We start from the raw sequence: 24,441 nt of genomic DNA, 5'->3' as shown, positions 1-24,441 counted from the left end.
GCAAGAGACACAGGAGATGTGGGTTTGATCCTTGGGTCAGGAAGATCCCTTGGAGGAGGAAATGGCAACCCACTCCAGTATTCTTGCCTGGGAAATCCCATGGACAGAGGAGCCTGGAAGGCTGCAGTCCACAAGGTTGCTCAGAGTCAGGCACGACTGAACACGCATGCACAAGTTAATAAGAGTAAATTAGATAAAATTCTGAAGTCACTGAGTCATGCAATAAAAGTAAATTATACAAAAAAAAGAGCGAGACTGAGGACCCAAAATGTGGCCATCCAGCCCTTCATGGAGCAGCCAGTGGCTACTGTTGACTTGACCAGGCCTTGGGCCCAGAAAGGCGCTCCCACCTGGGGAGACACACAGTTGAAAAAAAAGGGGGGCGGGATGGTCTGAGATCTCATGTAAGTGTTCTTACCACAATAATTTTTTTTTTTATAATACATCAGGAGAATTTATTTTTTAGAATAGACAGAAACTAAACAAGAAAACTAACTACAACACAACTCCATTCAACAAAGCCTCTAACCAATTAAACTAAGATTACAATTCCAGAGAGTTCATAAAAAATAAATAAAATTATTACTGCTATTAAATATATAATCCTTCTCTTATACATCATCATACATATAATGTAAACATACAATCTCTTAGTTTTACATAAGCGATAATTTTATTTTATAAGCAAAAAATTATTAGAGAGAAAGAACAATATACTGCCTCCCTATCTGCTCAGAACCCAAAAAGTTCCTAAGGCAAGAGCTGCTGCTTGTTTGTAGTCCGCTGACTGGCTCAACTCAATGCCTACAGCACAGCGCTTCCCAAACTATCAAAGGAGAAGGACAATTTTTACTTTTTTTTCTTTTTTAAAATCTCCAATCCGTTGCGGACCAAGATTTTGGTTTAAAAGAAAATTTTAAATTACTAGGAAGACAAAATTTCAAAAAGACGTATAAAACACAAGTTCCAATTTCTAAAACTTAATATCACACTATTATAAAGGTTTCTAAATGCTTACTCTCAATTTCTTGCCCTGTCACAGGCTGGCCATACTTTGAGTGGCACTGGTATTCAAAGGAAATATTCAAAGGAAAGAAAGAAAGGGGCTGAGTTTGGTACAATGGAAATGGCAATGACCTAGGTGTCAAGAAATCTGTCCTTTGGGACCTCAAAGCAAATTGTTTGCAAAACAAGGCAGGAGGGCTACTCAGTGACTTTTCCAAACACGGTTTCAGCAGTGTGTGCCTTTCTCCAAGCACAATCTTAAACAGAAGGTTAGTGTGTAACACCTGAGGGGAACTGTGGTTGAGGTGGCACTGGGGGAACCAGAGCTCAAATACGTCCTCTCCCCTTGCCAGGCCCTGGACAAACCCAGGGCTCTATGGAATACAGTTTCAAAAGCAACAGCCATTGCTAAGGTCCATTACAATTTTAATGTTCATTGTAGCCTAGATAATGTCACAGCACTCAGTAACAGGAGACTAAGAAGCTTTCAAGAATAAAATTGGACATTTGCCATTACCTAATAAGTACAATTCTTAAGGTGTTATTAACTTTTGGAATTCCAACAAGTGGCTGTTTGTGAGCACGGGCCTGTGACCAATGTCTTCCAAAAGTGATAGCAAAGTACCAAAGCTGGTCTCTTCGATAGTGTAAAGTCTTAAGCTGCAAACTAGACTCTGAGGGTCTAAGTGATTGAGGATGAAGTCAAGGTTGACTGACTCCTACCTAGTGTGGCTCCAAAGAGGACCCAGAGGAGAAATGGTTAACGTGTAGACCTGCGTCACCAGTGGCCCCACCAGTCACTGCAGACTACAGAGAGAGAAGCAAAGCGCCACCTCACTAGCCACTGGCTGTGCTCTAACCCAAAGGAAGGTAGGTACCCCTTCATCCTATTTTCATTACGGCACAGGATGGCGATCCGGGAGAGAATGTTATTTCTGCTTTCCAGCCAGAGGGAGCAAAGGAAAAATGTATCAATATTTCACTCCTCTCCTCCAACACTGGGCCATCAATGTGTCGATTTCTTACTATCACAAAAGCTCTTAAACCTTTTGCTTGATCTGTCAACAAACAAAAAGCCAAATCTAATCCTTTCAGGCCAAACCTGGCAAAAGTCTAACCAAACAAAACCACCCAGGGACTTGCAGCTCTGGCTGGTTCAGTAGCCCTTTCTTTCCCTCAGCCCTCGCTGCTTTTTCTTTCCTCCTGTTTTTTTCATTTGTGTCTTATTATGAAGTTATCTTTGTTGATCTGGAAGATGACACACATATTTAGTGGTACTAAAACAACCTTCAAATAAGTGATGACCCACTTTCTCCTTTCTGGCCTTACAGAGCAGAGGCAGGCCCCCGAGCCCTGTTTGAAGTCCTTGCTGCCAGGAGATGGTCGGTTTATGTCTCTTGTCCGAGGACAGGAAAAGGACGCACTCTCAGCACCGTGTGCTGGAGAGAGATAAGACCAGAGATTTCTGTCCTCGGCACCTTATCAGCTCTTCCTGCTACTTTCCAGAGCGGAGAGCACCATGACTGGCAATAAACCAGCCTACGCAGCGGCTGGGTGGCGGGCAGCTTGGGGACTGGAGGGAGGGGGTAGGAAGGGGTGCAAAATGAGGTTTTTAATATATCTCTAAATGGTTTGGTCCAAATAAAACTGTCTTAAAAAAAAAAGTTTAAAACACCCATATTTTACATCTCACTTTACTAAAACTGCAGCAACGGGGGTAGACGTTTTTATAAGAACTTCCTCTCTGGTTGGAATGCACTACCACCTTCCTTGCTCGGAGCCGTGCCCCTAATGCTTTGTGCTACTGGCTTCCGGGCACGTAGCAGGAGTCTGATCTGCCTGTCTGCCTGGCAGTGGGGGGGCGTGATGGGGGGCATGCGGCGGGAGGCCCGTAAACTAGAGGCTGCGGACAGAATGGTTTCTATAGGCACACGTGCCTCCACTTATTTGACTTTTAAGTTAATTTTTCTTGGAGTACAGTTGCTTTACAATGTTGTTTAAGTTTAAAATGTACAGTAGATGTGTCTTCATTTAGACAACCAGTGTTTTCTTTTGGGGATTACGTGCGAGCAGTAACAGCTGCACAGCCTGACCAATGGGGTAACGAGGTAAAGAAGAAAGATCTTGGAATCAGGCTCCATGCAAAAAGTCTGTGCAGAATTTAAATTACAGAAGTGAATAATTTACAACATAAGAGAATAAAAATGGAGAATATAATCAGCAATCAGTGGACATATAATAAAAGTAAAATTTAAGAAGGCAATTTCTAAAAATAAAATGAAGGCTTCCCTGGTGGCTCAGTGGTAAAGAACCTGCCTGCCAATGCAGAAGACACAGGTTCTATCCCTGGTCCAGGAGGATCCCACATGTCGTGGAGTAATAATTAAGCCCATGCACTACTGGGCCTGAACTTGACTCCGGGAGCCACAACAAGCAAAGCCACTGCGATGAGAAGTCTATGCACCCCAGCTAGAGAGCAGCCTCCACTCTCCACAACTAGAGAAAGTCTGTACACAGCAACGAAGACCAAGACGGCCAAAAACAAATAAATAGAATTCTAAAAAAATGAAATGAAATGAACTGGATTTTGCAACCAGTCAGTTGAATCCTTTTGCAGAACAAAATTCCAAATGACTTTGAAACACTGTCATTTGACTGTACATAACCTAATAGATGTACCATAAGGGACAAAAAGAATTGGCCAAAAAAAATTTTTTTAAAACACCTCAACCTTTTTTTTTTTTGATAAGTTATTGATGTTATTCTGTAACTACTATATATTCAATGGGAAATAAGGAAATGAATAATGTGGCATTTAAATGCTTTTTATTTCTAGAATTGAGAAATTCCTAGATTTCTTACTGTGGCTGAATAAAAACAAAAGATTAATAACATTAAGTCTTGTGGTCCTGAATTTGAATGAGCAATGTGAATATAAACTCATGATATACTTTATCATTCGAAAAGAGTTGTGTCTTATTTGTTTCATCACCTGTCATTCAACAATGCTCTTGGATGGCAAGGAGAAACATCTGAGTTAAGAAGAAAAAGGAATTGGAAGGGTCTGGATCAAGGGAACTAGAAAGGAAGAAAGCAATTAAAATAATGTTACTCAGAAGAAGAATGATAAAATAATGAGAGACTATACTGCAGGGAGTTGTGACCATACTTGGAGCCTCTTTATACATGGCCTGTTACACAGTATTGGCTAAACTATAAGATCCAGGCTGAGCCTCAATGATTAGAAAGTGGGCTCTGAAGTTCACTTGTAACTTCAACTCAAAGACAGCTGCTTTTATCCAATAATTTTAAGAAGGTGCCGCCAAGATATCAGCCTAAGAGTCCTAGATTTTTCTTGGGATCTCTAAAAAGGAGTCTAAGATACATGCTAACCAACGATAATGTGTCATACATCATGACTGATCCAATCCCAAGTAACTGGGGCCCATTAAAAAACAGAATAGAAAAAAAAACAAAATAGTATGAATGCCAAGCTTTTGCCTCCATAAAAATGTATTTATCATGGTAACAAGGAGGAAGGGCTGGGATGAACATGGGGGGTGATAATCTAAAATTAGATGACTGATTTAACTAAATGAATAATGTCACTGTTTTAAAAGTACATTACACATTTTTTAAAAAGAATTTCTTAGGATCACAAGCTAAGCAGGTAAACAACGTCCAATCTGAAACTATAATAATTTGGGAATAAGAATTAGATGACTATCTAAAACTGATACCCTATTATAGGCTTCCTTTTGTTTATTTACTTTAATACTTTTGTATATTGATTTTTGGCTGTGCTGGGTCTTCACTGCTGAGCATGGGCTTTCTCTAGTTGTGGGCAGTAGGGGCCACTCTCTAGTTGTGGTGTGCAGGCCTCTCATTGCAGCGGCTTCTGCTGCTGTGGAGCACGGGCCCTAGACGCACAAGCCTCGGTAGCTGCGGCACCCGGGCTCCTGGTTACAGCTCCCGGGCTCTAGAGCACAGGCTCAGTAGTTGTGGCGCACGGGCTTAGTTGCTCCGAGGCATGTGAGATCTTCCTGGACCAGGGATCGAACCTGTGTCTCCTGCATTGACAGGTGGATTTTTACCACTGAGCTTCCAGGGAAGCCTACAGGCTTCCTTTTAGAAAGAGCACGGACAAGAACGTTCAGATTGTACTTAGGGAAAGCAGCTTCCTCAGGTCAGCTTCTCTGTTTGAAACCCCATCTAATCTAGGTTACAGAAATCCAGACATAAAATGCATTTAAGCACTTAAATGCATTTAAAGCTATTTAAAGTTCAGGCCCACAAAATGTTTCAAAACTGGTCAAGTAAAACTGAGACCCTCCATATGATTTTAAGAGTTGGAATGAGAATTACAAAAGGAGCCCTGGACAAATGTCAGGGGATGCAAGTGAGCAGGCTGGCTGTCACTATAGCTACTACATTGCTTAAAATGACTCTTTCTAACGCAGAAAACATCAGAAAGGCAACAGATGACAAAACAAAACCCAGCCACTCTGGCCTTGTGCTATTGCAGAGACTGAGTGCTGTTTGAAGAAAAAAAAAAAAGCTGAGTGAGTTTCCTAGCACCTCACTGGGTTTCAGTTAAAAAGTAACAGAACCCTGACCAACAGAAGGACCTACCATTTTATGGTGGGATGACAAGGGAGATTAGGACTGAGATATAGCCACTACCATGTGTAAAACAGATAGCTAGTGGGAACCCGTGTAATGCACAGGGAGCTCAGCTCAGCGCTCTGTGATGACCTAGAGGGGTGGGATGCGGGGGAGGGGTGGGAGGTCCAAGAGGTAGGAGATATATGTATTAGTTCAGGTCAGTTCAGTTCAGTCACTCAGTCGTGTCTGACTCTTTGCGACCCCATGAATCGCAGCACGCCAGGCCTCCCTGTCCATCACCAACTCCCGGAGTTCACTCAGACTCACATCCATCGAGGCAGTGATGCCATCCATCCATCTCATCCTCTGTCGTCCCCTTCTCCTCCTGCCCCCAATCCCTCCCAGCATCAGAGTCTTTTCCAATGAGTCAACTCTTGGCACGAGGTGGCCAAAGTACTGGAGTTTCAGCTTTAGCATCGTTCCCTCCAAAGAAATCCCAGGGCTGATCTCCTTCAGAATGGACTGGTTGGATCTCCTTGCAGTCTGAGGGACTCTCAAGAGTCTTCTCCAACACCACAGTTCAAAAGCATCAATTCTTCGGCGCTCAGCTTTCTTCACGGTCCAACTCTCACATCCATACATGACCACAGGAAAAACCATAGCCTTGACTAGATGGACCTTTGTTGGCAAAGTAATGTCTCTGCTTTTGAATATGCTATCTAGGTTGGTCATAACTTTTCTTCCAAGGTGTAAGCGTCTTTTAATTTCATGGCTGCAGTCACCATCTGCAGTGATGTATATGTATAGCTAATTCACTTTGTTGTTCAGCAGAAACTATCACAAAATTGTAAAGCAATTACACTCCAATTAAAATAATAGAATACCATTATAATACCAAAAAAGAAAGACCTACCAGAACTCTGACTCCCAGTAAACACAGAGAACTTATCATTTAAACCTTATGGAATAAAACAATTATCCAGAAAATTCCTGTAAAGCTTTAGGTTAAAGGTTTTCTGTTTTAAACAGAATTTTTTGGCTGCTAAAAAGTAGATCCAGTGGAATTACCTACCATTACGATGTAATGACTGATAAGCACTGAGAATTCTATTAAACTACACTAAGAGCTCCTGGTGAAATCCTACTAATTTAGGGCTGAGTTTAAGCTTCCCACATTATCTCTATGGCCTGGCAAATTAACAAATCAGAATCCTCCTTAATACTTTCCAACCAAAGTCTACAGAAGACAAGATTCTTATGCTTCATCCAATAGTGTTTCAGTGATCAATTCTCCAAATGACTTAATGACAAAATAGTCCAAAGTACAAAGAGTGCCTAAGAGAAATACTTATTTAAACAACACTGAACATGCCAGTGTTGAAACAGCAATTTTTAAATAACCAAGTTTATGAATGCATGTTGTGGTATACGACTCTCTACATCTCTATATATATCAATATGTGGGTATACATTCTCCACGTGAGGATGGAGTCATGCATCCTAACAGGAATATGGCAATGTACTGTGAATAGTTCTTTCCTCCTTAGCGAAACAAGGAGCGATTTGTTGCCAGGGAAATCGAATTAAACATGGAAGACTGGTTACCTACAAGCTCCTGGGCTGGTGCTACGGCTAGGAGATGAGGGGCTTCCATGTGGCTGACCTGGCAGAACTAGACACGCTGTGTGGAAAGACGAGACTGTCCATTCACCACGAAGATGCAGAGATCCCACGGGACACGCGATGTTCAGCCTGTTCTTAGGCAAAGTAGCTTCCCTATTCATAGAAACAGAACCCTCACCAAATCGAGGTTACTGAAGTCAGACACACAAAACATGTCTAAGCACTTGTTGAAAAGCTATTTGGAGTTCATGACCCTGGTCACTTTTTTTCCACATTTTCATTAATCCAAAACACCTTGCAATACTATAGAATTAGCCCTTTATCATTTGTTTCTTTGTCAACATACGTGAAGAGTCATTGAGAGGAATTAGCCAGCTGAGAGTTCTGATGACCAGAGAAACGACTCCTTTCCCAGTTCCTCTGCTGTTCTGTAGTAACTAACCAGGTGAGTCTGTGATGTGCCATCTGGTGGGAGAGGGTGCCTGAGTCAGGTACTACTGATCACGTGCCACCCTGGCAGGAGCCTTACATTTCAGATGAGTTTTTCAAGGCCATTAAGCCTGATAATATCGCCAGGACCAAGCCTGTGGATGGGACACTTTCTCAAGTCAATGAAAAAGTGAAGAGGCCTTGATATTATTCCTTTTCTCTTCTCTTGCCTGGCTTGTAGTGCGACAACAGCTGTATCTGTAACAACAAGCAGTTTGTCTGGCTCAGGTAAACAGTCACAGTAAAACATGGAAGCTGTGTGACCTTCCCTAGGCTAGCAGAGCCAGGACAGTGTGAGCAGAAATATATTCCCTGAAGGAAAGGAAAACACCCCCAAACCTCTCAGTTTGGCTGTTGCTCAGGCAGAACCCTTTTGGCTCTATTTTCAGAAAATTAAAATGAGCTCTGGCAGCAATGGCCGTGCTGCATCCCCAGACCTGCCCTTTAGGACTGAAGGGTTTGTTCCTGGGTCAGTCCTCCTGGGAGCAGCCACCTGACCTAAGGTCATACTCTCATTCCTGGGGGACAGGGGCCTGGCCCCAGTGACTGCTCACCGCAGGGCCATGAAGGCCCAGATCCTGCAAAGATCTGGAGGGATTCTGAGGAGGTCCTGGGGAGCCAGCTGAGGACTTGACTACATCATGGAGGCCCAGCTGCTCTCCCTGCCCGATCCTGTTTCCTCCCCCTGAGCACCCCTCAAAGCTAAGTCTCCACACAGCACCTCGCAATATATTTCCTTCATGCTAATTAATGTCCATTTGAGAGTCTGCTTCCCGGGGAACCAGGCTTAATGGCGTAGTTCAGAGCTCCACTTCTGTCCTTAGTAACTTAGCAGCTACAAGCCAATATATTCATGCTACTGTTTCTGAGTTTTAAAGATCCCCCTGAGTAGTCTCCATGGTCTGAGTGAATTAATTCATGAGGCAACAGTGTGTGTGTGGGGGTGAGGGGGGGTTGGGGAAAGGTGCTATGGGGAGGCCAACATGTGTGGTCTTGGTTACAAAACTGCATAGATTTTAGCAGTTTACCTCTTACCTGAGGTTCCCCACAAACTCTATTATTTTTAACATGGAATTCTGCAAAATATAACATTTTTCAAGAACACACACACTGCGTTTTAACAAAGAAGCCTATATTTGACATTATGCTTTATAATATTTATTTCTGGACACTGGTACTTTGGAAGAGCTTATGATATTAACTACTGTCTTTCAGAATACACTGAGTCACATGAAGGCAAGAACCATACACCTGGTAAAGAGCCAGGCAAGTTGCTCCGTTATGATACAAGAGGGGTGTCAGCAGGCATGGAGATTTATGCTGTGAAAGGATTCATTGTAGGACTTGAAAACTGAATGTAGTCAATATATTAAAGGATGTAGGAGATGAAGTCAACAAGATCCAGCAGACGGAAAAAGCTTGTAGGTCAAGGAACTCAAGGTTTCTTCAACAATAAAGTAAGTACAAGGAAAAAAGAGAGGAGGAATTAGAACCTATAGGTTAGAAGAGTCTAAAGACATTATCATTTAACTGTAATATACAAATCTTGTTAGGATCCTGATTCAAACACACAAACTAAAAAATTACAAGGCAACTGGGAACATTTTTGAATACTGACTGGATCTAATGCCATTCAGAAATTATGGTTCAATATTTAGGTGTGATAACAGTGCTGGGGTGGTGTCTTTAAGAGTCCTTATCTGAAAAAAAAAAAAAAAGAGTCCTTATCTGTTACAGAAGTATAATGAAAGGCTAAAATCTGATAATAAGATAAAGTGATATGATGTCTAGGAATTGCTTCAATAACTGGAGAGAAAAGTGGGTGGAGTACAGCTGACACAATATTGGCCACTGAACTGATCACTGAGAATTGAGCTGGGAATGGATAGGTAGGGACTCTGATTAGTTTGCATTTTTACATGTTAAGTTTTCCATAATAAAATGTTTTAAAATGTGAATGCTGGTATATAAGGAGAATTGTCCCTGGAGTAGAGTGAGTAACCCAAGGCATCTACTGGTGAGTGAAAGTGATCACTAAGTGGCCTAACTGAAGCTGGAGGTTCCATTATCCTAAGAGACATCACTTAGGGCTCCAAGAAGGGATAAGGCAGAGGGGAACCCGACCGTGGCCGAGCGGTAATCCCACATGTGTGCTGACTCAGACAGGAACACAGAGGCCAGCACGGCGGTGTGTTTCCCATGTGAGATCATGGATTGGCCACCGACAGTCACTACTAATGTTAGAACAGGGTTTTTCCCTGAAAGAGTCACAATTCCTCTTCGCTAGCAAAACAGGAACTGATTCTAACAGGAATATTATGTAATTCCAGGGAACTGAGGAGACTGGGAAAAGCAGGATGAGGGGGAGAGAAGAGCACAGGATGAAGGTGGAGGCGGGGAATGGAAACTGCCCATGGGCTCCTGAAAGGGGCCCAGCCCAGGACAGCTTCCTGCCTGCCTCACCCCTTCCAGCCAGCTCCTTCGGTCCCTGGATTACCACACAACTTTCAGGCCATTAAAACATGATAGGGGGTGGGGGGATCATTTGGCGGGGGGCGGGGTACATGATGGGGGAGTGAAAAAGCCTCTCTTCTCCATAGCTACCAAGCAGAACTGAGGGGATCCTAGGGAAAGAGAACAGTGGGCTAATGATGGGGAGCCAGGCCACTTTCACTGTAGAAAGAACAGCAGTCCAGTGGGGTGACTTTAGGAACCCGCCAGTAAATAGGGGACCCATAAGCAGCACGCTTCTCAGGCTCAGTGGCAGAGCTAAAATCGCAAGCTCCCAAAGAGACATGTGCACATTTTTAAAAAGCTGCACCAGGGTATGTACACTGTGATCCTGCTTTTGAGATGCCAGGAGGTGGTAGACACCATCTCCAGCATGCCTACACTCCTCCGCACTCCGAGGTTTAATTAGTGTTATCTCTGGGTGTTTGGATCATGGCTTTCTTCCTTTTTCCCTTACCCTCAATTTAATGAGAAAGTCTTTTTTTTTGGCCACGGAGCATGGCGGATCTTAGTTCCCTGACCAGGGATCGAACCCACACCCTCTGCAGTGAAGGTGCACAGTCTTAACTACCAAACCACCAGGGAAGTCCCTGGATCATGCCTTTTTTCTTCTAAATCCATACCTATAGGCAGTAGTTTTTCTACAGTGAATATTTACTGCTTTTATAATAAAGAGATCATTTGAAATTTACACACACACAAACAGGAAAAAAAAAAAAAAAAACCCACACGCTTAGGGCAGAGAGCTCTTTCCTCCAGGATAATCACACTTAGGGCAGACTGCTGTCATCCCAAGTGGCAGGTGTAACCTTGACTCTGAACTAATAACCCCAGGAGGTATTTTCTGAGTTCCCTCTGCCACTTACCCAGTTCCTTCCCGCATCCCTGCACCTCCAGGGGAAGTCCCTATGCCTCTCCAAGGCCCCTCCCCCTCAAACCCACCAGCTTGTGTCTGGTGGACACAAGGGACTCTGGTGAGACCCAAGGGAGAATGCCTTCAATCACATGAAGTGACAGGAGAAAGAAGCCCAGTGACAAGGAAGGAGGCTTAGCAGGAAGACGTGGCTCAAGGGAAGAGAGGCTTTGGCAGATGGGTCCACAGAAAAAGGACATCATGGCATCAGGTGAAGGGTGAGAAAAAACAATAGTAACAGCAAGGAAATAAGAGGCAAGTGAATGTGTAGTGAGTGGGAACAAAGAAAAATGTGTGACAGCAGGGAAGGCCCGAGCGACATGCACACATGCTGAGCTAGTACTTCACTGCTGCGCTGATCAGTAGCCCAGATCGGCTCCTAGCTCGGTACTCCTCATCCCCGGGAACCACACTACCGTCCACTCGTGCGGCTGCCTAGCTGAGTCAGACCCCAAGTCCTGGGGCATCCACCCTGCCCTCTGGTATCACTCAAACCTGCTCCTTTCTCTCCAGCTTGGCCCAGGCTTTCCAGGCCCCTCTGGAACAACAGCCTCTCCACTGAGGGGTCTGTTTAGTCTTGCCCCCTCCTGCCTTCACTCTCCTTCCCATATCTCCTGCTGCCAAGGGATCTTTCTAAATTGCAGAAATGATCATGCCCCTTCTGTGCTTCAGATCCCTCAGTTGCTCCAAGTGCATGCAGAGTTCCCGGCGTGTGTCTGCACAGGGTTCCCTGGATGCCTGTCTCCAGTATGCCTGCACTGAAGAGCGCCCGGCACACGGCAGACTCAGGAGTTCCTCATGATTAATGAAGGAAGTAAAGCAGATTCACAGTAAGACAGTCTTAGAATGGATTTAGGAGGGATTTGCAAATGGCATGCCATATGCAGACAAGGGACTCATGCAGTTTCGTGATATTTTTAGGTCTTTCAGACTAACAGTTTATCAACAGGTGAACATAATAGGGAAAAAGCACTAATTAAGTGCTTCCAGGTGGGCTTCCAGGGTGGCTCAATGGGTAAAGAACCTGCCTGAAATGCAGGAGATGCAGGAGATGTGGGTTTGATTCCTGTGTCAGGAAGATCCCCTGGAGGAGGGCATGGCAACCCACTCCAGTATTCTTGCCTGGAGCATCCGATGGACAGGTGAGCCTGGCGGGCTATGGTCACAAAGAGTCAGACACAACTGGAGCAACTGAGCACGAACAAGGGACAGGACAGGATCGCTCTAGTGTGTGATGCACAGCCCACAGTGTGTATGACTCAGATTAGCAACAAATGGCATTCTACGTTGTATGCATGTGTGTATACAGATATCACACATATATATGATGTGGTTACAACCTGTGATATTATTTATGTCGTAAGGTATATTCAGTTCAGTTCAGTCGCTCAGTCGTGACTGACCCCATGAACGCCAGGCCTCTCTGTCCATCACCAACTCCCAGAGTTCACTCAGACTCACATCCATTGAGTCGGTGATGCCATCCAGCCATCTCATCCTCTGTCGTCCCCTTCTCCTCCTGCCCCCAATCCCTCCCAGCATCAGGGTATTTTCCAATGAGTCAGCTCTTCACATCAGGTGGCTAAAGTATTGGGGTTTCAGCTTTAACATCAGTCCTTCCAATGAATACCCAGGACTGATCTCCTTTAGGATGGACTGGTTGGATCTCCTTGCAGTCCAAGGGACTCTCAGTTACATATAGTTATAATATATCATATGTACAACTGAACAAAATAAACCCCTTCCCACTGGAGATTCCCATCTGACAGGCTATCCCAGGTCACTGCCCACCTCCTCCCCAGGCAGGCACCTTCCATGCCCAGGTGGACGCTGACCCTCCCCATGCACTCCTAGTCCCATTCCACGCTGTCTTCTTCCCCAGTCATGCTGCCCTGGCTGTGGCTCTCAGTGCATGCATGCACGCACACCTCCAACCCTCGCATCATCTGCTACGTGCCTACTGCAGGCGAAGACTTTGCTAGAGGTGGAGATCTGCTTTGAGGAGTTTCTAGAAGCATAAGCTTGTGTAGTTCCTGCCCTCAAATGTGTATCCACTCATTCCCTAAACTATTTTAACGAGCAAGTGTCTATATAATCCTCCATTAGCCAGTCTGTAAAAATTGTCAAGCCAAATGATTATTTATGACACAAGAGTTTTCTGAGCCAAGACTTATGTTCCTGAGCCTGGTCTGTTCAAATGTCTTGTGCTAGGCGATTATTTTCCCACTCAAGAGCCTCTAATGGGCTAACCCTAAGGGAGGAACTCAGAGATCCACCGGAACGTAGGCACTTGCTTTAACTTTAATGGCGAAAGGTCATTAGTTTTAATAACCAAACATAAAGGAGTCTATCTTCAAAAATAAAAGTAGAGTAAGTTTACAAGTCATTTAGCCTCAGGGACCTCTGTCAAAAAGCAGCAACATGAATACAGTTAATGAATGTTGTTATAACAAATCATGGTAACATGAGTCATTTCAGTGTCTTCCTTATTACCTGTGGAGATCTGACTTAAGATAAACTTAAAACAAATATTATTGCAATGAGTATCCATTAACATATTCAAACAAGAAGCAAGAAAACTCAAACAGGGTGTGTAAAAGCTATGACCAGCATAGCTTTTGTACAAGGAAACTACATCCAAAGACTTAGGAATTTGAACAAATGTAAACTGTTAAAAAAGGGATTTGCTGGTGGCCTAGAAGTTGTTTGTCAATTAATATAATAACTCTCTTCACTGACTTTTCTGTTCAGAAACAAGAATGCAACAGAACCGTGAGAGGGTATTTCTAGGAACGGTCTCACAAGAACCAAAGTTACCAATGCTCACTGACTGGTAATTTGTCACCAATTAAAATGTGTAATTACAAATATATAGCTTCTGTAAACATTCACACACACACCTCCTTTAACCAAGAAGAAAAGGAACTTTTGTTTTCCCACAAGAAGTAGCTTTGTTATATATCTGCTGAAGGCTGAAGCAATATGGCGAAGTAAAAAGCATCCAACCTTTTGCCTGTTATTACTTTTGCTTTTGTTCAGCTGTGCTACATGTGGGATCTTAGCTCCTAACCAGGACTGAATTTGTGCCCCTTGCAGTGGAAGTACAGAGTCGTAACAACTGGACCATCAGGGAAGTCCCTATTATTAGTTTTAAAATGAGTGGGAAAATCATGTATGCCTTCAAATTAGACTTTTAGAATTTAAAACTAAAATCCAACTGCACCAGTATTTTTAAGATGGCATTTTTTGTGTTGTGACATCAAAAACAAAAAATGCTCTGAATTCTTCCCAGGAAGAGAAAGACCATTTATTTACTGTATTTATTCAGGGCAAGTTTCCTTGCGTGTGTCAGAATGGGAACTTTAACATCACTGTAGAAGAGAAACAGTGATAAAGGAGGTGGAAGTCAGAAAAAGCACACCACGCATTTCCAAATATTTACAGAGGGTCCATGTTCTGCCCACTTAGAAAGTGGGCATTCATTTAGAGAATCAGAAAATTCAAGTTTCTTGATTTTAAACGTGAAAAAGTCTAAGATTAATGCACTCAACAGCAACAACAACCACTTGGACGGGGGTAAAGTGCTAATATCAGAGGAAAAAAATATCACCAGACCCACAGCGCTAAGGGTTATCAAGCTTCCTCCTCAGCCAAGTAAGGTCGCAGAATTCCTCTGACTTGGTTACAAAGAACCTGGCTCACTCCCATATGCTGTCTTTCTTAGCTGCTATAATCAATGAGGTAGAAAGGGTCCTTTCTAAAGGTGCCAACGAAAATGTTCAACAATCAATGTCACCTTAAGTAAAAGAAAGTCTTTACCTTGTAACTTCGTGACATACTTCATAGTCACTACTTATTTAAAAAAGAAAAGAAAATCAAGACTCCCAAAGCATACCTAAATTGGTAAAGTTAAATTTAAGGTGATCCCACAGTTTTTAAAATTCAAGTCTATGATAGGGAGTTTCAAATATTATGACAGTCACAAAAACAACCAAAAAGGCCCTATCCACAAATATTACTTGAATCCTTTTCACACTGCCTACCATCCCTTCCTTTCAACTGAACATAGAATTTGTATGGGTGAATTAAATAAAGACTCCTTTAATTGCCAGTTGCAGTTTAAGCAAAACTATTATCCCCACAGAAGAAAGGTAAAGATACTGCATGAAGAGAATTAGCTGATGACTTGGGATGCCACGTGGTAAAAGAGCTCAGAGATGGAGAAATGGGTTCAGAGAAGAATGAGATGGAAGGTTTCTAATGCTGCAAAGCATATCTAATAACCACTGAATGCACGAAGCAGCTTGTTTGCACTGATAAGAAAGACTTCTACGGAACTGTATGCAAAACCTAGGGACTGGACAGCCTGTGTAGGAGCGCTCCCATCTGAAGTCAGAGGACCCCAGGCAGGTGAGGGCGCAGGTGCTGTCCCCCGGGCCAGACGCAGCTGCCGGGAATTTTGATTTGGTTTATTTCCACCAGAGTGAAGACAATCTGTAAGAAATCCGATGAGTCAGAACCTTTCAGACTTACATTACAGCCTCCATTCTGATATCCACTTGGCCATCAAATCATACTCCAGAGAAGAGAACAGGAAAAGAAAGGCCAGTAATTCTCTGTTATACAGAAGACCCAGTGAGTGAGGCATGCCTTGTCCACTGCTGTCCTATTTGTTTAGTTTTATCCTGGTAATAAATTTTCCTCTAAGCATACAATGTTTAGGACATAGGAAAGCCCTAGAAAATTAACTTGTTAACTTCAGATAGATTATAAAAATCTGTCGCTCTGCCTACATTTCTTTATGGGTAATTTCTCCTTTTAGTGACCTAGAGCAGTGTTCCTCAACTTTCTGCAAGAGGCATAAACAGGTGGTTTTTCAAAAAGAGGTGTCCACAGTCAAATAAGTAACAGAAGCTTTGAAGATATACCATGTTCATTACCACATACAGAATTTTAAGAATGCAGTAAAAAAAAAAAAAAAACTTGTTATGTAATCATATGTTTCATCAGGTGTTTCCCACATGTATTCAAACATGTGACATGACAATCATCAGCTTCCACCCTCAAATATCTATTAACACAGTCTCGTGTTTTGAGGAACATCTTTGGGGGGATCCCTCCCTTACAGCAATGTTGACAGTAAGAACCAACCACAAGAAACAGCACCACGGTGTGAAATGAAGCTGATCCGGTCTCTCTGACCCTCAGCACAGCTCCCCTAGGTCAGTCTGCAGCACCGGGAGGCCGAACTTCAGCACGGATGCTCCTGAGTTCAAATCAAAATCCCTGTTTTACGGCACAGGTCCTCACACTAGTTTGAATCCTCAACAAAGTAATAAAATCTCTGAATCTTCCTCATATTCAACACCTGCCCTGCCCACCTCTCAGAGTTGGTATCTCATGATGTAGAATGAAACAATATTGAGACTGTACTTGCTAACCCAAAAGCGCCATAAAAAATAAGGCATTATTATTATTGTTGTTGTTGTGATGACAAGAACGACTCCTTGTCTAATAAAAAGGCTTCAATTTAACAGCCTGGACCTTCTGTATTTAGCTCAGACCTGCCAGGGAGAGTCTGAACCAGTCAATAATAGTTCTACTGATCTCAATGAAAGTTTTGAACCCGTGGTTGGTTAGAGTAGGCAATATAATTGCTATCCAAATGACAACAGTAAAACTCACAACAACAACAGAAACTTTCTAAAGACAAAAACAAGTTTGAGTCATGTAGATTATTGCAGTCTGAGAGTATCAGCACACAAATATTTTATCCAAAATAAAAAGAGAACCTCTGAGTCAGAGATACAGAAAAGAAATCTAAATCATAGATGCCTGGGATCAAAGATATCTGAAATTCACTTTTATTCCTAGCACTTCATCATCATGATAAAAAGCTTCAAAGACATCTTTTGGTAATTTCTAACAATCTAAAGAAACAGTGAACTTGTAGCATACTTTCAGTCACAGAGAAATTCATAATTATTTGGTAATTACGAAATGGTACAATAGTAACTAATGTCCTTTCAGTTTCTGATGGAGAGAAGAAATCTGCATTAACACATCAATGTCAGAAGAATCTCAGTCATCCTAAAATGTGTTAAAACTATAAGTGATGAATTAAGCCAAGACAACAACAGCTACTTAATCTCTAGGTCTTACATTTAAGTCTTTAATCAATTTTGAGTTTATTTTTGTATCTGGTGTAAGAAAGTAGTCCAGTTTGATTCTTTGCATACAGCTGAGCAATTTTCCCAACACTATTGATGAGATTGTCTTTTCCTCAGTGTATAATATAATCTTGGCTCCTTTGTGATAAATTGACCATATAAGCACGGTCTGCTTCTGGGCTCTATTCTGTTCCTCTGATCTGTGTGTCTGTGTTTGTGCCAACACCATACTGGTTTTAATGACTACAGGACTACAGTTTTGCAGTATGGCTGAAATCAGGGAGAATGATACCTTCAGCTTCATTCTTTTTTTTTTTTTTTTAAGATTGTTTTAGCCATTTGGGGACTTTTGTAGATACACAGAAATTTTAGGATTACTAGTTACAGTTCTGTATTTTGAGAGCAGTTGCATTCAATCTATAGATTGCTTTGGGTGGTATGAAGACTCTAACAATATTAATTCTTCCAATTCATGAGCACAGGGTATCTTCTCATTTATTTGTATTGTCTTCAGCTTCTTTAAACAGTGGTGTATAGTTTTTAGACTATAGGTCTTTTGCTTCCTTGGTTAAATTTGTTCTTGTTATAAAGTTCCTAGGTATTTTATTCTTATTCAGGCAATTATAAGTGGGACTGTTTCTTAATTTCTCTTTCTCATTGCTCATTACTAGTGTAGAGAAATGTAGGTTTCTGTATATTGATTAGCTTCTCCTAGAGTATGTGTGATCTGGGCAAAGCTTTCAAAGCCCACTAAAGTGTGCGCATGCGTGTAGGACTAGAATACTAAGAGAAGCATAACGGTCAGCACCAAGCCAGGCCTTCCCACATCCATTTGCCCCAAACATAACTGATGAATAAGCTGGTGTGGCTATATATATATATATATATATATATATATTTTTTTTTTTTTTTTTTTTACCAGCTTTTAAATAGCAGGTGGTTCAAAAAGGAAAAGTCAATATGAAGGTATACTTTGAATTGATATATATTTATAAAATAAAACCATAAAATGGAAATTGTTAAAGAAGAGAAAAAATAAAATTTCTTATTATCACTCAAGCTTGCAGCTGGGACTCCTGATTATGAAAAGTCAACCAGGAAATTCAAAAGCTGTGCTGGGTGGGTATTTAGGAGAAGTCCTTTGGCAGTAAGCTGCTGGAAACTGAAACCCTTCCACATCATCATCTATTGCTTTTGCAACTAATATGATGCGGGTCCAGCTACTGCTAAGTCACTTCAGTCGTATCCGACTCTGTGCGACCCCATAAACGGCAGCCCACCAGGCTCCCGCATCCCTGGCATTCTCCAGGTAAGAACACTGGAGTGGGTTGCCATTTCCTTCTCCAATGCATGAAAGTGAAAAGTGAAAGTGAAGACGCTCAGTCGTGTCCAACTCCTAGTGACCCGCTGGACTGCAGCCCACCAGGCTCCTCTGTCCATGGGATTTTCCAGGCAAGAGTACTGGAGTGGGGTGCCATCGCCTTCTCCGAATATGATGCGGGTCCGGGGGCTGCTAATAAGTCACTGCTCAGTAGCTCCCTCTGGTGTCAGCTTGAGTGAACTGCGGGAATTGGTGATGGACAGGGGAGGCCTGGCGTGCTGCGATTCAGGGGGTCGCAGAGTCGGACAGGACTGAGCGACTGATCTGAACTGAACTGAACGGTTTTCCCAAATTATGCACAAGAAGCAATTATTTGATATTAGGAAAACAACCATCACCCCCCCCCCCCCCCCCCCCCACACACACACACACAAAGGTTTGCCTCAGTGAGAAAACCCTCCCCTCGCCTCAGTTGTTAGTTTGGTTAGGGATTATCTGTGCTGAGCTACATATGTTGCCTGCACCTCACTTTCTACTCTAAGAAAAGTTGCCCCTTCCATCACACATGTATTGTAAGAAAGTGAGAGCTTATACCTAAAAACACTTTTACAGAAAAGAAATTAGAGATGGGGACTATTCCTATTTTCTGAGAAAAATAAGTGCAGCATGACGTTTAAGATTTATTTGAATAAACTACAGGATTTGAGAAAAGTTTTCTATTTGTCCATATTTTAAGTTTCAGTGCATTTGGAATCTATTCTATTTGGACAGAAAAAAAATTTCAGAAAATGGTAGGCCCAGATAAATGTATGACAGACCTGTATTTATGTTTTATACTATTAACTATATTGGAATACGTTATCGATGTAAGATAGTCTCAGTAAAACTGACAGGACTTCGAAACATGTGTTCACGCCTGAAGCATTTCAGTGTTGTTTTTATGTCACAGGATAAACAGTTCCCTTCAGGCCCCAGAAGCCTGGCAGCTGCTGGGGAGATGAATGGACCTGTCTGCTCTTGTTTTCCTTTTCTCCAGTCTGGCTCTGCTACTCACCTTACTCTGCGTTCCAGGTCATTCCCGGCACATCTGCCTGGCTTGTGGAAGTCCACCTGTGATGGGATCTGAAATGCACAGGTGAGTGGCTAGCCCAGACGAAGTATGCAGGAAGAAGCACAAATACTTGAGCCAAAGCCAAATGGGCAAGCGGCCCACAGAGGTCTGGAGTCCCCCTCTGCCACTCCCAGCTTGGGTGCAGGGAACAGAACAAGATGTCCGCATGCACCTGAGCATGCACAGGGGCCGAGAGATGAGAAGTCAGCTGACAGGGGTCAGAGGACAATGTTCAAGGAGTATGGATTTGAACATGGATCTTAGAAATGTTACTGGGAAAAGTAGCATTTTTTTCCTCCAAGTTAGGGTAACTTCCAACAAAGCTGAAGAGGGAAGCTGTTCCAAACTGGAGTCTAGGTAGTCTTGGCCGGGCTACCTGTCACCACCTGCCTCCTGGAAAGCTGGCAAAATTCCTGCTGAAAGTCGGAGAACTCACAGGGCTGAGTTAAGACTGAGACACAGGTCTGCAGCAAGCCTGTACCTCATCTACTACCCCACACCGTTCTTCCATTTGTTACCTCTGTTCTTTAAGATTTCTGTTCGTCTCAGTTTTAATTTAAATTACATTTTCTACTTACACTGTCACTGCCACAAAGTACCTGGGCGCAGGTACATTACCTGGTAAGAGTCTGTTATTTGGCACAGGCCTTAGGGTTTCGTGGCTGCTTCGACACTGGAAATGTATGTAAACAGTGGCAATGTGAGGGTGACCCTGTCACTAAACTGGGCTTCCCTGGTGGCTCAGACAGTAAAGAATCTGCCTGGAATGCAGGAGACCTGGGTTCAATCCCTGGGTTGGGAAGATACCCTGGAGAAGGGCGTGGCGGCCCACTCCAGTGTTCTTGCCTGGAGAATCCCATGGGCAGAGGAGCCTGGCGGGCTGCAGTGCGTGGGCTGCAAAGAGCCAGACACGCCTGAGCGACTGGCACACATCACTGTCACCAAACTACATGATGCGATCGGATGTCACTGCAGAGTTCTATACAGTGTCGACAATTATACAATGTCAACGGGAATTATTTTCTGGCTCTTTTACTATAAGCACTGTTATGAGTAAACTGGATTTCTCTTGGTCTTGGTTAACTAAAACAACAGAATGGAGTTCATCTATACATGATGGTTGAGAATAAAGTACAAATTCTTAAGATGACACGAGCCTCAAAAAGAAAGGCCACCACTCTCTTGTCCTTGGCCCCCAGAGCCTCCAGTCACACACTTACCAAAGCGAGCGCTCAGCAGAACCCACGTTACAAAGCATGTGGACAATAAATCTGCCCAACTCTCCTCTCTGCACTCTGCCTATGCTGACGTAGTGGCCCTGCTGGATCCGTGGCAGAGGTCTGCCACATTTTAGTATCACAAGCTCAGCAAAATAGAGACAAATACATTTCATGTACATACTGCTACTAAAAATAGAATGCTAGAACACACACAAACTTAGGTGAATTCTTCCTAATATCACGGATTAATCTGGCCTCACTCTAGAGAGAGAGAAGTAAGGTGGGAATAAAGACTGAAGACTCACACAACTGCACCTCAAAGTCAATTTCTCATGTGCTAAAGTAGAAGAAAATGAATATGATCCAGGTTATTTGTTTGTACTTACTGCCGATCATTTGAAAGATAATGACACTCTTTACATTTGCTTTTTGTCTGAATGAGTCTCAAAAATGCTCTCTCTCTCTCACACACACACACACACACATACACAATCTTATCCATACTGTCCAGATGAGGAAGCAGAACCATAGGGCAATTAAGTAGCCAGATAACAGTGTAGTTCCTCAACCACAAGTGAAGAATGGAATCCTCTCACCTAGACTGTGGTTAAGCCCAACCTCTACAGACTTCAGTTTCCTTTTCTGAAACTCAAGGGGAGAACTAGATGGTCCCTTTCTGTTCTAAAACCCTACAACTTGCTCAAAGTCACACAGAGGGTTGAGTGAAAGAACGGGGATTTGCACCTAAGTTTTATGGCTTTTGAAACAATACTCACTGAACTATGCCAAGCCCCTTCTAATAAATAGAGCATCCATTGTCCTTCTAATCTGATCCTGGATGTTATAAGCCTGTGATCAGTAACTCAAGAATCCTAACTACCAGCCAAACAAGTTTGCCTAAAAGATAAAAGCACTTCTATCACGGACCGTGGATTTCATCACAGCCCCACAAGAGACCCTGCTGGTCATAGACTAAGAGCGGTAAAGAAAACATCGCATCTTGCAAGGGAGCCACTGAAATGTAGCCAACTTACAACACTGTCCCTCCAACATGAAAAGGAAGTAAGAGACGTATTAAATGCCTGACAAGTCATGACTCTGTCCTATGAATAAGCTGAAAATGCACAGTGAAGATAAGGAAAGGAACCCAAAGATGTCAGAGAAATGAGCAAATAAAGAGCTTGGGGGAAGGGGGAGCAGAGGGACAAGTCATAAATCGGAGGAACTCCCTCCCCAGGAGCACACGGAACAGCTTCAGGAATAAGCTCAGGGAGCCAACGACACCTGAGTCCCCTGGGCCGGTGAGACAAACCTCTGAGACTTCACGCAGTGAGTAACTCACGAGTCAAAGACAAGTCCCTCTGAATTTTTCACTGCACATACAAGGGTAAACTTCGCTATGAAAACAACTTTCACTCATGGAAAATGAAAGTGAAAGTTGCTCAGTTGTGTCCAACTCTTTGCGACCCTATGGACTATACAGAGCATGGAATTTTCCAGGCCAGAATACTGGAGTGGGTAGCCTTTCCCTTCTCCAGGGGATCTTCTCAACCCAGGGATTGAATCCAGGTCTCCTGCATTCCAGGCGGAATCTTTACCAGCTGAGCCACAAGTGAAGCCCAAGAATCTTGGAGTGGGTAGCCTATCCCTTCTCCAGCGGATTTTCCTGACCCAGGAATTGAGCCAGGGTCTCCCGCACTTGTGGATCACTAATCAAATCTGGATATTGTAGGCCTGGAAAAGCTTTGCATTCCACTCCTAAGTCTGATGATAAAACCACCATTTTTCGAACTTGTTCCCATTCTGGGACTAAAGTCTCTTTGCCAGAAGCCAAATGATGACAAAAATCTATGAGTTACCCTGCACTCCTATATCTTTCTTCCTGCTTGTCATTCCCAGATCTAGATTTCCCAAGCAGGCACGAACAGACAGAGGAGTGGACCCAGGAGAAACCAAGGATTCTGCTGTCTCTACACCTCATCTCTGTGCCACGCCATCAGGATGATGAACTGTAAGTAAGGACCACGGCCAAACTCTAGGTACTGGGGAAGGAAGTGCTCAGAGAACAGGCAAATTACATTCTGTGAAAGAATCAAAATATCTATTCTCTGGTGGCATGCATCCTTCATCCACCATTATTCCCTCTCTCCTCTGGCTTCCATCCTTGATTTCTATTAATATTAACACAGATGACAAGAAGACTTATTGAAAGGATTTAAGGGAGGAGCAAACTAGGACACATTATGACAAAAATAAACCGGGCGCTAACGACTTCGCACTTGAAGAATGACCATGACATTGTGACTACCGAGAAAATAATTCAACCATTCTTTGAGCAGAGTGAAATAAACATAAAGAATATTACAACTAGCGGGTTCTTTGACAGATTTTATATTATGAAAACTTTCAGATATATACAAAATTGATGAACTCCCAATATTTCTGTCAATGACTAGCAAGGTTTTGCCACATCATTACTTCATTCTTTTGTTCTTTGCTAATGTAATTTTATTAATTTTTTTTTTGCTAATGTAATTTTTAAAGCAGTAACCAGAAGCTTAACAATTCTTAGGTACAGTTATCGATTAAGAAACAGGAAAATTAACCTGTAACTAAAACGATACATTTGGATTCCCATGAGTATTAAAAAAAAAGCTCAATCTATCTAAGCATTTAATTATACCAACTAACTCACAGTTATCTAGTTTATTAGTAAGCAACTATTAGAGACAGTGGGCTAGGGCCTATGAATGAACAGAAGTCATGGCCAGTCTAATGGGTAAATGAGTAAGACAGGGACTCCCCCGGTGGTCCAGTGGGTGAGATCGCCTTCCAGGGCAAGGGTGCAGGTTCTATTCCTGGCTGGGGAGCTGAGACTCCACGGGACTCCTGACCAAGAAACCAAAACATTAAAACAAACAAACAAACAAACAAACAAAACCCAGAAACAATATTGTAACAAATTTAATGCAGACTTCAAAAATGGTCCACGTGGCTGCATGAAAAAAAAAATCTTAAAGTTAAAAAAAAAATTAAAGGGAGAAGTGAGACCGACATGATGCAAAGGAAAATGAAGAGGTAACGGGGAGAGCAAATTCAAACGACTGCAGAGGCGGGTGAAGAGACAGGCCACGGCGGGGAATCCCTTCCTGAAGGTGCAGCTGTGACGCAGGCCCCCGAGGGCAGGACTCCCTGTCTGCTCTGCCATGGCTGCATCACTACTGCCCAGCAAAGAAGCATTTAGTCAAGATCTGCGGAACACAGGAACGAGCCAGGACTTTAAGTCCAGTGCTTGCTCAACTGAACAACTGTGTGTGTCCCCTCTTCCTTCCTCGATGGCAGGAAGCAGGACTAGAACTGCATGGGAAGGACTTGGACAGGCAGAGCAGACCAGGCCAGGGCAATGAAAGTGGAGGCAGTGAAGTGGGGACACAGAGATGTGAGAGAACAGAAGCTGCCCGGGGCTGTAGGGG

The 24,441-nt window shown here is 43.0% G+C and overlaps 1 protein-coding gene across 4 annotated transcripts in view; it reads right to left on the bottom strand.

Annotated features, from left to right (window-relative positions):
• Positions 1 to 24,441, bottom strand: part of PINX1 (PIN2 (TERF1) interacting telomerase inhibitor 1) — a 62,776-nt gene that overhangs the window by 9,135 nt on the left and 29,200 nt on the right. For 3 of the 4 annotated variants that reach the window (XM_025281350.3, XM_044939706.2, XM_044939707.2), the window contains one exon: positions 19,692 to 19,759. The exons of the other annotated variant lie outside the window; for it this stretch is intronic. In XM_025281350.3, coding sequence (XP_025137135.1) covers positions 19,692 to 19,759 — 68 coding nt within the window. The remainder of the gene's footprint in view (positions 1 to 19,691; positions 19,760 to 24,441) is intronic. 4 annotated transcript variants of the gene reach the window in all.

Source organism: Bubalus bubalis, chromosome 3 (assembly GCF_019923935.1).
Source record: "Bubalus bubalis isolate 160015118507 breed Murrah chromosome 3, NDDB_SH_1, whole genome shotgun sequence".
NCBI lineage: Eukaryota > Metazoa > Chordata > Mammalia > Artiodactyla > Bovidae > Bubalus > Bubalus bubalis.
This window is presented reverse-complemented; position numbering and strand designations above follow the sequence as displayed.